Here is a 14,201-nt window from a genome sequence, read left to right on the forward strand (position 1 = left end):
GTGTCGCGTACTCTTTGCATTATTTGACAGTAAACTATTTTCAACCATTGTATGATCTGCTTCTCACAACTGAAGGCACCGTGGCGGATGTTAGCTGACTTGCTGGCCAACCATAAGCGTTACCTGGTAGGTAACCACCCATACAATCAGATTATGATTCAGACTACGAATGCCGTGAATATATATATATATATATACAGTAATCCCTCCTCCATCGCGGGGGTTGCGTTCCAGAGCCACCCGCGAAATAAGAAAATCCGTGAAGTAGAAACCATATGTTTATATGGTTATTTTTATATTGTCATGCTTGGGTCACAGATTTGGGCAGAAACGCAGGAGGTTGTAGAGAGACAGGAACGTTATTCAAACACTGCAAACAAACATTTGTCTCTTTTTCAAAAGTTTAAACTGTGCTCCATGACAAGACAGAGATGACAGTTCCGTCTCACAATTAAAAGAATGCAAACATATCTTCCTCTTCAAAGGAGTGCGCGTCAGGAGCAGATCATGTCAGAAAGACAGAGGAGAGCAAACAAATCAATAGGGCTGTTTGGCTTTTAAGTATGCGAAGCACCACGGCACAAAGCTGTTGAAGGCGGCAGCTCACACCCCCTCCGTCAGGAGCAGACAAAGAGAGAGAGAGAGAGACAGAGTTTGTTTTTCAATCAAAAATCAATACGTGCCCTTCGAGCTTTTAAGTATGCGAAGCACCGTGCAGCATGTCATTTCAGGAAGCAGCTGCACAAAAGATAGCAACGTGAAGATAATCTTTCAGCATTTTTAGACGAGCGTCCGTATCGTCTAGGTGTGCGAACAGCCCCCCTGCTCAATCCCCCTACGTCAGGATCAGAGAAAGTCAGCGCAAGAGAAAGAGAAAAGTAAGCTGGGTAGCTTCTCAGCCATCTGCCAATAGCGTCCCTTGTATGAAATCAACTGGGCAAACCAACTGAGGAAGCATGTACCAGAAATTAAAAGACCCATTGTCCGCAGAAATCCGCGAACCAGCAAAAAATCCGTGATATATATTTAAATATGCTTACATATAAAATCCGCGATAGAGTGAAGCCGCGAAAGGCGAAGCGCGATATAGCGAGGGATTACTGTATATATATATATATATATATATATATATAAGTAGATATGTATATATATATATATATATATATATATATATATATATATATATATATATATATAATGTGCATATGTATATATATATGTGTATATATATATGGAGATATGTATATATTTATATGTACATATATATGTAGATGTGTAAATTTGTATATGTATATATATGTATATGTGGATGTATATATGTATATGTAGATATGTGTATATGTAGATATGTATATATGTAGATATGTATATATATATGTTTACATAACCTCTTTAACACACTACTTCTCCGCTGTGAAGTGCGGGTATTTTGCTAGTATATATATACTGTGTTCTAGAAACTATTGAAATTGTCAGAAAAAAAATGAAATGTCGAGGTGTCAGGTAATTGAAAGTTTCCTCGGAGATTTTGTTTTGCCGGCATACTCGCCTCGCTTGTGTATTAGCGGCAGGAGGAAAAGTAAAAGGAAAACCGTTTGCCAATGTCCTCGCCTCACTTTTGTATTAGCCGCTAAGTGAGTGACTCTTTCTTCGGAGGTTTTGCTTTGCCGACGTGCTGGCCTCGCTTGCGTATCCTCGGAGGTGGAGTTATTACCCAGACTCCACCTCTCACTTCTGGGCCAGACAGACACACACACACAAACACAGCCATTTATATATAAGATGACACTGTATTCATCTTGATTTGGAAGTTTTGTTTTGATTATAGTTTTGTTAATTTGTGGATTACATGTTGTTTTGTTAAATTCACCACACTGTAAATAAGTTTTGACAATTTTCTATTTTGGGGTCTATATCTCATTTTTTTTAGACAAATGACTGGTCCTCTTACTAGCCTAGATCTGTAGGGATTAAAGAGCAACAAGGAGAGGACGAAAGATCCACAGGGTACAGGAACAACAAATATACTTGTAACTGTGGTCCATTTTCCAAGTCTAGATAGATCTATATGGTTTGAAGATGAGCAAATAGGTTGAAAGATCCACAGGGTCAAGGAATAGCAAATATACTTTTAATGGTGGTCCTCTAGATCTACGTGGTTTGAGGAAAAACTAGTTAGAAATACCCATAGAGTCAAGTAAAGGCAAATATACTAGACATGGTGGACTTTTTGTTATTTTAGATCTATAGAGCTTAGAAAATGTGAAAATTCCCAAATTTATGGAACTTCAACAGTTGGTGCACTCTGGCAGGGTCCTCAACAACTGACTTGATGGACCCCAACTTTCTGTCAGTGGACAGAGGCTGGCCAATGTGAAATACTGAAAAATATTTCCCTGCTAATCTCCTTTCAGAGTGATGTGAAGTGGCCCTATGGGTATGTTGTGACAGGATTGGGAGAGACAGACCCAGAATTCATAGGGGCAGAAATAACCAAATATATCAACAAATGATGGGTCTTTGTACTTGCCTTAATTAACAGGGTTTGAAGAACAGCAAGTAGGTAGAAAGATCCATAGGTTCAGGGAAAAGAAAATATACTTGTGACGGTGGTCGTTTTGCTAGTCTAGATTTATAAGTTTTACATAATTTGAAAAATCAATCATTTATGGGCATTCAACAGCTGGCATAGATGGGCAGGATTCTCAACAGCTGAACTGTGGGACCCCAACACTCTGTCAACGGACAGTAGCTGGCCAATGTGAGATGAGGGGAATGAGCCTCTTTGAAATATTTCTCTGCTGTCCTCCTCTCAGCGTGTTGTGAAGTGGTCCAATGGGTTACTAATGGAAGGTCCGGAAGAGCGCAATCCAACACAACCATTATATCATTTTGTTATATGAAATTTAAATATTGCCGTCTAGCCAGGCAGAAATGACAACTTTGAAATTGAACTGTTTATCCTACCTGAGATGGCAGTAGTGGGATATGAACTCGGGCTGATGGGTTACAGAAGACCTTTGTTTCTACTGCACCAGGGGAAATCCTTTAGTGCAGGTTGGAGGCTGTAGGTTCACTGCCAGCCTCCCTGTGTGAAGGTGTAAAATGGAGAGGGACGGGCACATTTGGGGAATTGTTTGTGGGAGTGTGAATATAGAGTGAGGGCAGTGAGGCTGAGAAGAGAGGGTGGCACTGAGCAATATGATACCCTCCCAGGTGCAGTACAAGCCAAAGGCCCACTTACTGTACTTTAATGCACCTCGGTAAGCTACTGGTTAGTGACTTGGAGACCTCAGGTTCTCAGCCAGCTAACCGAGAGTGGTCACCAGTAACTAAATGTAATGGAAAAAATGGGTCTTTGATATTTTCAATTAACCTAAAAGGAAGAATTATTTGGTTGACACGTCTCTGCAACATCGCATGGACATCAGGGACAGTGCCTCTGGATTGGCAGACCGGGGTGGTGGTGGTCCCCCTCTTTAAGAAGGGGGACCGGAGGGTGTGTTCCAACTACAGAGGGATCACACTCCTCAGCCTCCCTGGAAAAGTCTATTTGGGGTTCCTGGAGATGAGGGTCCGTCAGATAGTCGAACCTCGGATTCAGGAGGAACAGTGTGGTTTTCATCCTGGTCGCAGAACAGTGGACCAGGTCTACACCCTTAGCAGGGTCCTGGAGGGTGCATGGGAGTTTGCCCAACCAGTCTACATGTGTTTGGTGGACTTGGAAAAGGCATTCGACCGTGTCCCTCGGGGAATCCTGTGGGGGGTACTCCGAGAGTATGGGGTACCGGCCCCCCTGATAAGGGCTGTTCAGTCCCTGTACGATCAGTGTCAGAGCTTGGTCCGCATTGCTGGCAGTAAGTCGAACCCGTTTCCAGTGAGAGTTGGACTCCGCCAGGGCTGCCCTTTGTCACCGATTCTGTTCATAACTTTTATGGACAGAATTTCTAGGCGCAGCCAGGGTGTTGAGGGGGTCCGGTTTGGTGGGCTCAGGATTGGGTCACTGCTTTTTGCAGATGATGTTGTCCTGTTTGCTTCATCAGGCCGTGATCTTCAGCTCTCTCTGGATCGGTTCGCAGCTGAGTGTGAAGCGGCTGGGATGGGAATCAGCACCTCCAAATCCGAGACCATGGTCCTCAGCCAGAAAAGGGTGGAGTGCCCTCTCGGGGTTGGGAGTGAGATCCTGCCTCAAGTGGAGGAGTTCAAGTATCTCGGGGTCTTGTTCACGAGTGAGGGAAGAATGGAGCGTGAGATCGACAGGCAGTTCGGTGCGGCATCAACAGTGAAGCAGGCTCTGCATCGGTCTGTCGTGGTGAAAAAGGAGATGAGCCATAAGGCAAAGCTCTCAATTTACCAGTCGATCTATGTTCCTACCCTCACCTATGGTCATGAGCTATGGGTAGTGACCGAAAGAACGAGATCGCGAATACAAGCGGCTGAAATGAGTTTCCTCCGCAGGGTGTCTGGGCTCTCCCTTAAAGATAGGGTGAGAAGCTCAGAGTAGAGCCGCTGCTCCTCTGTATCGAGATGAGTCAGATGAGGTGGCTCGGGCATCTGATCAGGATGCCTCCTGGACGCCTCCCTGGTGAGGTGTTCCTGGCACGTCTAACCGGGAGGAGGCCCCGGGGAAGGCCCAGGACACGCTGGAGGGACTATGTCTCTCGGCTGGCCTGGGAACGCCTCGGGATTCTCCCGGAAGAGCTAGAAGAAGTGGCCGGGGAGAGGGAAGTCTGGGCATCTCTGCTCAAGCTGCTGCCCCCGCGACTCGACCTCAGATAAGCGGAAGAGGATGGATGGATGGAAGAATTATTTAAATTTCCAATTACTTACCAGGACTACGCTCATTCAGCATGTTTTCCCCTTGCAAAGCTTTCTACAAATCCATTCATGCCCCTTTCTCATTTAGTACTATTGTAATGTGCCTCCCAAAATTGACCGTCATGAGACTTGGGTTGCAAACCATAGTTTAAGACACACTGTTATAAAATAATATTATTAGTTCTCTCAATCTAATCATTAAACAGAACCACATAGCTTGATTTTTGACTACATTTTTGGAGTTTTGGTAGCCTGTCATAAATAGATGTATTCGATTAGTCAAATAACTTGGGGAGGAAAAAGTACAAGACTGAATGAGCAGCTTTTCTTTTGAAGTCTCTTGTTTGTTTTCTTATCTGTTTCTACTGGTGGGTCTGATGGTTCCACTGGTAGTCCCGATTGCACCTCAGGCATTTCAGGCATCTCTTCTTTATTTTCACAACCCTAGTCTGCTTTTCTGGGTCTACCTCTGATTTGATTACTACACTTTGGACTCATTTTGCTGAACCTCTGCCTCTGATCCGAACAGCATACGCTGAGCCCACTTTGCAACATTTTTGGGAAAAGCGTCGGTAGATATCTCAGATGTAATCTCTTCCTTCGACTCTGTTACTACAGGTTTGGGTCGTTTTGCTGGACCTTTAGAAGAAAAGCCTACTGGCCACTCTTTATCATCTTCAAGATCTTCCTCAGATTCGGTTAATATACGTTTGGCTCGTTTTGCAGGACCTTTTGATGGAACACCTATGGGCATCTCATATCTGTTATTTTCATGGTCTTCTTCAGATTCTATTACTATACTTTTGGCTCGTTTTGCAGGACCTTTAGATGGAACACCTACAGGCCACTCAGATGTATTGTATTCCTGCTCTTCCTCTGATTCTATTACAATATGTTTGGCTCGTTTTGCAGGACCTTTACATGGAAATCCTATGGACATCTCATACCTGTTATTTTCACGGTCTTCCTCAGATTCTACTACTATACTTTTGGCTCGGTTTGCAGGACCTTTAGATGGAACACCTACAGGCCACTCAGATGTATTATATTCCTGCCCTTCCTCAGATTCTATTACTATATGTTTGGCTCGTTTTGCAGGACCTTTAGATGGAAATCCTATGGACATCTCATACCTGTTATTTTCACGGTCTTCCTCAGATTCTACTACTATACTTTTGGCTCGGTTTGCAGGACCTTTAGATGGAACACCTACAGGCCACTCAGATGTATTATATTCCTGCCCTTCCTCAGATTCTATTACTATATGTTTGGCTCGTTTTGCAGGACCTTTAGATGGAAATCCTATGGACATCTCATACCTGTTATTTTCACGGTCTTCCTCAGATTCTATTACTACACTTTTGGCTCGTTTTGCAGGATCTTTAGATGGAAACCCTACAGGCCACTCAGATGTATTATATTCCTTTTTTTCCTCAGATTCTACTACAATACATTTGGCTTGTTTTGCAGGACCTTTAGATGGAACTCCCACTACCATCTCGAAATCTTCCTGCTCATCCCCTGATTCTACTATTACATATTTACCTTGCTTTCTGGGGCCTTTGGAATGAACTTCCACAGGTACCCGAGTAGTATTCTTTAATAATTCTTCCTCAGGTTCTATTCTTACACTTTTGGATCGCTTTGCAGGACCTTTAGATGGAAATCCCACAGGCAACTCAAATCTCTCATCTTCCTGCTCTTTCTCAGATTTTATTACCACACTTTTGGATCGTTTTGCAGGACCTTTAGATGGAAACACTACAAGCATCTCAGATCTTTTTTGTTTCTGCTCTTCCTCAGATTCTATTACTACACTTTTGGCTCGTTTTGCAGGACCTTTAGATGGAACACCTACAGGCCACTCAGATGTATTATATTCCTTTTTTTCCTCAGACTCTACTACTATACGTTTGGCTTGCTTTGCAGGACCTTTAGATGGAACTCCTACTACCATCTCAAAATCTTCCTGCTCATCCCCTGATTCAACTATTACATATTTACCTTGCTTTCTGGGGCCTTTGGAATGAACTTCCACAGGTACCCGAGTAGTATTCCTTAATAATTCTTCCTCAGGTTCTATTACTACACTTTTGGCTCGCTTTGCCAGACCATTAGATGGAAACCCTACAGGCATCTCAAACCTCTCATCTTCCTGCTCTTTCTCAGATTTTATTACTACACTCTTGGATCGTTTTGCAAGGCCTTTAGATGGAAACCCTACGGGCATCTCAGATCTTTTTTGTTTCTGCTCTTCCTCAGATTCTATTACTACACTTTTGGCTCGTTTTGCAGGACCTTTAGATGGAACACCTACAGGCCACTCGGATGTATTATATTCCTTTTTTTCCTCAGACTCTACTACTATACGTTTGACTTGTTTTGCAGGACCTTTAGATGGAACTCCTACTACCATCTCAAAATCTACCTGCTCATCCACTGATTCTACTACTATATATTCAGCTTGCTTTCTGGGACCTTTGGAATGAACTTCCACAGGTACCCGAGTAGTATTCTTTAATAATTCTTCCTCAGGTTCTATTACTACACTTTTGGATCGTTTTGCAAGGCCTTTAGATGGAAACCCTACGGGTATCTCAGATCTGTTATGTTTCTGATCTTCCTCAGATTCTATTCTTACACTTTTGGATCGCTTTGCAGGACCTTTAGATGGAAATCCCACAGGCACCTCAAATCTCTCATCTTCCTGCTTTTTCTCTGATTCTATTACTACACTTTTGGCTCGCTTTGCAGGACCTTTAGATGGAACTCCTACTACCATCTCAAAATCTTCCTGCTCATCCCCTGATTCTACTACTACGTGGTTACCTTGCTTTCTATAACCTTTGGAATGAACTCCTACAGGCATCTCGTTTATATTTTTTAGTAATTCTTCCTTTGATTCCATTGCTACATGTTGAACCCACTTTTCAGGACCTCTATTTGGAACACCTGTGAACATTTCAGATGTGTCATCATTCTGCTCATCCTTGGTTTCTGTTATTACATATTCGGCTTGTTTTGCTGAACCTTGGGTTGGAATTCCTTCTGACACATCGGAAGTACTTTCTTCTGACTCTGCCTCCGATCCAAAGAAACGCTGAGCCCACTTTGCGATACCTTTGGGGAGAACTGATATCCGTGTCTCAAACTTACTGTCTTCCTCCAGTTTTGCTACTTCATTCTGTGCAAGTTTTGCAGAACGATTATATGGAACTCCTTCAGCTGTCTCAGTTGTATCTTTTTCATCCTTTATTTTGGAGTGTACATGTTGAGCCCTCTTTGCGGGACCATCAGAAGGAAATCCTAAATGAATATCATATGTACTATCATCCTGGAATTCTTTAGATTCTGTTCGAACCCCTTTAGCTTGCTTCAAAAGAACTTTGGTTAGAACGGCTGCTGGAATCTCAGATGTATCCTTTTCAGATTCTGATCTAAACAGACGTTGAGCCAACATTGTGAATCCTTTGCTGAAAACTCCTGTGGATATCTCTGGCTTACTCTCTTCATCTGATTCCATAACTATGGGTTGACCAGGCTTTGCCAAATCAGTTGATGGAACTTCTACTGGCATCTTCAATATTTCCATATTTTCCTCTGACTTTATAATTACATGTTGGGCCAGTTCTGTGGGGTCTTTGGTTGGAGGTCTAACATCCATTTCTGACATCTTACTTTTGGACACCTCTTTTGGTGTTCTAGCATGCTGGTCAGTCTTTCCTGGACCCTTGGGAGACATCAGATACTGGTCAGACCTGACAGTTTCTGCTTGCTCTACTGATGTTAATATCATATGTTGAGCACTTTTTACCAAACCTATGGAAGCACTGCGCTCCATCGGCTTTTCGAACTTTATTGTTATCTGCTCAGAAGGAGCTTCACTTAGCATCCCATAATGATCAGGTCCAATTTTTTTCTTTAGTGATGATGGCTGATGTTGCACCCATTCCAAGGGGCCTGCGGAGGGAAGTTCATCTTGCTTCTCTGCTTCTTCATCTGATTTTAGTACAACACTTTGAGGTGGCGGAAATGCAGCCACTTCGGTCTCGGGCTCTGATTTTATGGTTAAATGTGGGGGCTCCTTCATAAGACCTGTGGCAGGAGTTCCGTCTGGTGGTTTGGAATAGTGAAGAATCGATTCTTTCGCTTCCTCTGACCTTAACACTACACTATGGGCACGCTGTAAAGGTGTACCAGGGGATGATGTATGAGGTATTCTGAAAAATTTCTCGTCCTCTGATTTAAATTTTACAAGCTGGGCCCTCTTTGCAGGATCTTTGGTATCAAATGTAGCGGTCAGATCCAAATCTGATGGTAGAATTTCAGACTCTTTCTCAGATTTTACTTTGACATATTGGGCCCGCATTGTAGGATCTTTGGATGGAATTTCAGTTGGCAGTGGCACAAGCTTTTCTACATCTTTCTCGACTTTCACTAAAAACTGCCTGTACTGATCAGTTGGCATCTCACCATGGACAGCTGGAGCTGCTCCTTGCTCTTTCTCTTGTTTTACCTTTATGTGTGTCCCATCAAGTGGAAGCTGAGTGTCCTCTGGAATTTCAAACGCTTCTGCCTCAGTTATCCCTTTGTCTTTTTCTTTCTTTATTTTTATCTTTAATATCTCCTTGGCTCCATTGGGAATCATATATGACAAAGGCATGGACGTTTCCGGGCCCATCTCCGTTTCCCCTGCAATGGACATAGCCCTTCTTGGAGGGCCAGCTTGGCCTGCCATGATTGGTAGCTCAGAGGGCTCAGTCTTGCTCATTTGTGGCTTTTGTTCTTCCTTTACATCGATGTGTGTGGCCTGCTTTGCAAGAACTGGGGAACTGGCTTCAATGGGCTTAGAGCTAACCATCGCCATCTTGTCATCTTTATATATTTCAACACTTTTGGTCAGCAGGTCGGGGTCTGTAAAAGATGACGGCCCAGCTGGCATATCATAGAATTCAGAAATGGCCTCTTCCCTTGATTTAGTTTTCATACGCGTCGGCTTTTTGGGAACTGTGGGTGATTCATGGGGGATCTCATAATAGAAAGACCCGGATCCTGAAGTTCCAAGATCTGATTCTACCTCTTCAAAGTCAGTGGAAACACTACAAGGAACTCCAGTGGGCCCTTCAGTGTTTGTGGACTTGGACTTCTTTTTTCTTTTCTTTACTTTAATGATGATACGCTTGACTGGCTTTACCCGTTTTTTAGAGCGGACAATAACAAACATGGTCAACTACGGCAGTTCAGTTTCTGCAGCTGTTTGCTTACTTTTCTGAGAAGACCACACCATCTGCCAAATACTTCACTGGTATGAAACTTTTATGACTCTTCCTTTCTTTTCACATCAACGCTGAGGGCCCTGCTGTAAAGATCCTTCAGAAATAAAAAGAGAAATAAAGATTGACACGTGAAAATATTAAACTTGTCGACATTTAAATACGGACACATTATTTAAAATACTAAAACAGCCTGATAGCACAGTGCCCCAGTCCTACAGATAGATAGATAGATAGATAGATAGATAGATAGATAGATAGATAGATAGATAGATAGATATGAAAGGCACTATATAATAGATAGATAGATAGATATGAAAGGCACTATATAATAGATAGATAGATAGATAGATATGAAAGGCACTATATAATAGATAGATAGATAGATGTGAAAGGCACTATATGATAGATAGATATGAAAGACACTATATGATAGATAGATGTGAAAGGCACTATATAATAGATAGATAGATAGATAGATATGAAAGGCACTATATAATAGACAGATAGACGTGAAAGGCACTATATGATAGATAGATATGAAAGGCACTATATGATAGATAGATAGATAGATGTGAAAGGCACTATATAATAGATAGATAGATATGAAAGACACTATATGATAGATAGATGTGAAAGGCACTATATAATAGATAGATAGATAGATGTGAAAGGCACTATATGATAGATAGATAGATAGATAGATAGATAGATAGATAGATAGATAGATAGATATGAAAGGCACTATATAATAGACAGATAGACGTGAAAGGCACTATATGATAGATAGATATGAAAGGCACTATATGATAGATAGATAGATGTGAAAGGCACTATATAATAGATAGATAGATATGAAAGACACTATATGATAGATAGATGTGAAAGGCACTATATAATAGATAGATAGATAGATGTGAAAGGCACTATATGATAGATAGATAGATAGATAGATAGATAGATAGATAGATAGATAGATAGAAGACACTATATAATGAATAGATACAGTTAGGTCCATAAATATTTGGACAGAGACCACTTTTTTCTAATTTTGGTTCTGTACATTACCACAATGAATTTTAAATGAAACAACTCCGATGCAGTTGAAGTGCAGACTTTCAGCTTTAATTCAGTGGGGTGAACAAAATGATTACATAAAAATGTGAGGCAACTAAAGCATTTTGTGAACACAATCCCTTCTTCATTTCAGGGGCTCAAAAGTAATTGGACAATTGACTCTCTGGCTATTTCATGGGCAGGTGTGGTCAAGTCCGTCGTTATGTCATATCAATTAAGCAGATAAAAGGCCTGGAGTTGATTTGAGGTGTGGTGCTTGCATGTGGAAGATTTTGCTGTGAACAGACAACATGCGGTCAAAGGAGCTCTCCATGCAGGTGAAAGAAGCCATCCTTAAGCTGCGAAAACAGAAAAAACCCATCGGAGAAATTGCTCCAATATTACGAGTGGCAAAATCTACAGTTTGGTACATCCTGAGAAAGAAAGCAAGCACTGGTGAACTCAGCAACGCAAAAAGACCTGGACGTCCACGGAAGACAACAGTGGTGGATGATCGCAGAATCATTTCCATGGTGAAGAGAAACCACTTCACAACAGACAACCAAGTGAACAACACTCTCCAGAGGGTAGGCGTATCGATATCCAAGTCTACCATAAAGAGAAGACTGCATGAAAGTAAATCCAGAGGGTGCACTGCAAGGTGCAAGCCACTCATAAGCCTCAAGAATAGAAAGGCTAGATTGGACTTTGCTAAAGAACATCTAAAAAAGTCAGCACAGTTCTGGAAAAACATTCTTTGGACAGATGAAACCAAGATCAACCTCTACCAGAATGATGGCAAGAAAAAAGTATGGAGAAGGCGTGGAACAGCTCATTATCCAAAGCATAGCACATCATCTGTAAAACACGGTGGAGGGAGGCAGTGTGATGGCTTGGGTGTGCATGGCTGCCAGTGGCACTGGGACACTCGTGTTTAGTGATGATGTGACACAGGACAGAAGCAGCCGAATGAATTCTGAGGTGTTCAGAGATGTACTGTCTGCTCAAATCCAGCTAAATACAGCAGTCACATTGATTCATGACACAGATGGACAATGACCCAAAACATACAGCCAAAGCAGCCCAGGAGTTTATTAAAGCAAAGAAGTGGACAATTCTTGAATGGCCAAGTCAGTCACCTGATTTTAACCCAATTGAGCAGGCATTTCACTTGTTGAAGACTAAACTTCAGACAGAAAGGCCCACAAGCAAACAGCAACTGAAAGCCGCTGCAGTAAAGGCCTGGCAGAGCATTAAAAAGGAGGAAACCCAACATCTGGTGATGTCCAGGAGTTCAAGACTTCAGGCTGTCATTGCCAGCAAAGGGTTTTCAACCAAGTATTAGAAATGAACATTTGATTTCCAGTTATTTCATTTGTCCAATTACTTTTGAGCCCCTGAAATGAAGGGATTGTGTTCACAAAATGCTTTAGTTGCCTCACATTTTTATGCAATCGTTTTGTTCACCCCACTGAATTAAAGCTGAAAGTCTGCACTTCAACTGCATCGGAGTTGTTTCATTTAATATTCATTGTGGTCATGTACAGAACCAAAATTAGAAAAAAGTGGTCTCTGTCCAAATATTTATGGACCTAACTGTATGCCCTCACAGGTGGCACAGTGGCAATGCTGCTGCTTTGCAGTAAGGAGATTGTGGGTTCGCTTCCCGGGTCCTCCCTGTGTGGATAACGCTTTGAGTTGTGAGAAAAGCGCTATATAAATGTAAAGAATTATTATTATTATTATTATTATAGATATACTTTATTAATCCCCAAGGGGAAATTCACCAGCAGCAGCTTACTGATAAAAACAATATTAAAGAGTGATAAAAACAAAGTGCACGTTAAAAAGTACAAGGTGGAGAGTGCCAGGCAGGTATAACAGTCGATAATCTTGTATAGTGTTAACTTCTCTAGCGCCTTCAACACCATCCAACCTCTGCTCCTTAGGGACAAGCCGACAGAGATGGGAGTAGACTCATACCTGGTGGCATGGATCGTGGACTCTCTTACAGACAGACCTCAGTATGTGCGTCTCGGGAACTGCAGGTCTGACATTGTGGTCAGCAACACAGGAGCACCACAGGGGACTGTACTTTCTCCAGTCCTGTTCAGCCTATATACATCAGACTTCCAACACAACTCTGAGTCCTGCCACGTGCAAAAGTTCACTGACGACACGGCTATCATGGGCTGCATCAGGAGTGGGCAGGAGGAGGAGTATAGGAACCTCATCAAGGACTTTGTTAAATGGTGCGACTCAAACCACCTACAACTGAACACCAGCAAAACCAAGGAGCTGGTGGTGGATTTTAGGAGGACCAGGCACCTCATGGACCCCATGATCATCAGAGGTGACTGTGTGCCGAGGGTGCAGACCTATAAATATCTGGGAGTGCAGCTGGATGATAAATTAGACTGGACTGCCAATACTGATGCTCTGTGCAAGAGAGGACAGAGCCGACTATACTTCCTTAGAAGGCTGGCATCCTTCAACATCTGCAATAAGATGCTGCAGATGTTCTATCAGACGGTTGTGGCGAGCGCGGTGGTGTGCTGGGGAGGCAGCATAAAGAAGAGGGACGCCTCACGCCTGGACAAACTGGTGAGGAAGGCAGGCTCTATTGTAGGCATGGAGCTGGACAGTTTGACATCTGTGGCAGAGCGACGGGCGCTGAGCAGACTCCTATCAATTATGGAGAATCCACTAAACAGGATCATCTCCAGACAGAGGAGCAGCTTCAGCGACAGACTGCTGCCATCGTCCTGCTCCACTGACAGACTGAGGAGATCGTTCTTCACCCAAACTATGCGACTCTTCAATTCCACCCGGGGGGGTAAACGTTAACATTATACAAAGTTATTGTCTGTTATACCTGCCTGGCACTCTCCACCTTGCACTTTTTAACTTACACTTTGTTTTTATCACTCTTTAATATTGTTATTATCAGTATGCTGCTGCTGGACTATGTGAATTTCCCCTTGGAATTAATAAATTATCTATCTATCTATCTATCTATCTATCTATCTATCTATCTATCTATCTATCTATCTA

General features: G+C 42.4%; 1 protein-coding gene across 16 annotated transcripts; it reads right to left on the reverse strand.

The window, feature by feature from the left end:
• Positions 1-5,196: 5,196 nt before the first annotated feature.
• On the reverse strand, positions 5,197-10,230 carry LOC114654990 (uncharacterized). Of its 16 annotated transcripts, XM_051929896.1 has the most exons (5): positions 7,576-10,230; positions 6,658-7,116; positions 6,138-6,198; positions 5,548-5,579; positions 5,197-5,457 (listed from the first exon to the last, which is right to left on the reverse strand). In XM_051929896.1, the coding sequence occupies exons 1-5, from the start codon at positions 10,040-10,042 to the stop codon at positions 5,300-5,302; spliced, it is 3,177 nt and encodes a 1,058-aa protein (XP_051785856.1). In that variant the 5' UTR covers positions 10,043-10,230; the 3' UTR covers positions 5,197-5,299. The 16 variants fall into 16 exon arrangements, with proteins under 16 accessions (XP_051785856.1, XP_051785851.1, XP_051785855.1 ...); XM_051929891.1 differs by having other exon boundaries at positions 5,197-5,579; positions 5,766-6,503; positions 6,963-7,116; XM_051929895.1 differs by lacking the exon at positions 6,138-6,198 and adding an exon at positions 5,766-5,919 and having other exon boundaries at positions 5,197-5,579; positions 6,751-7,116.
• Between the last annotated feature and the right edge of the window lie 3,971 nt (positions 10,231-14,201).

Source organism: Erpetoichthys calabaricus, chromosome 7, assembly GCF_900747795.2.
Source record: "Erpetoichthys calabaricus chromosome 7, fErpCal1.3, whole genome shotgun sequence".
Classification (NCBI taxonomy): Eukaryota; Metazoa; Chordata; class Cladistia; order Polypteriformes; family Polypteridae; genus Erpetoichthys; species Erpetoichthys calabaricus.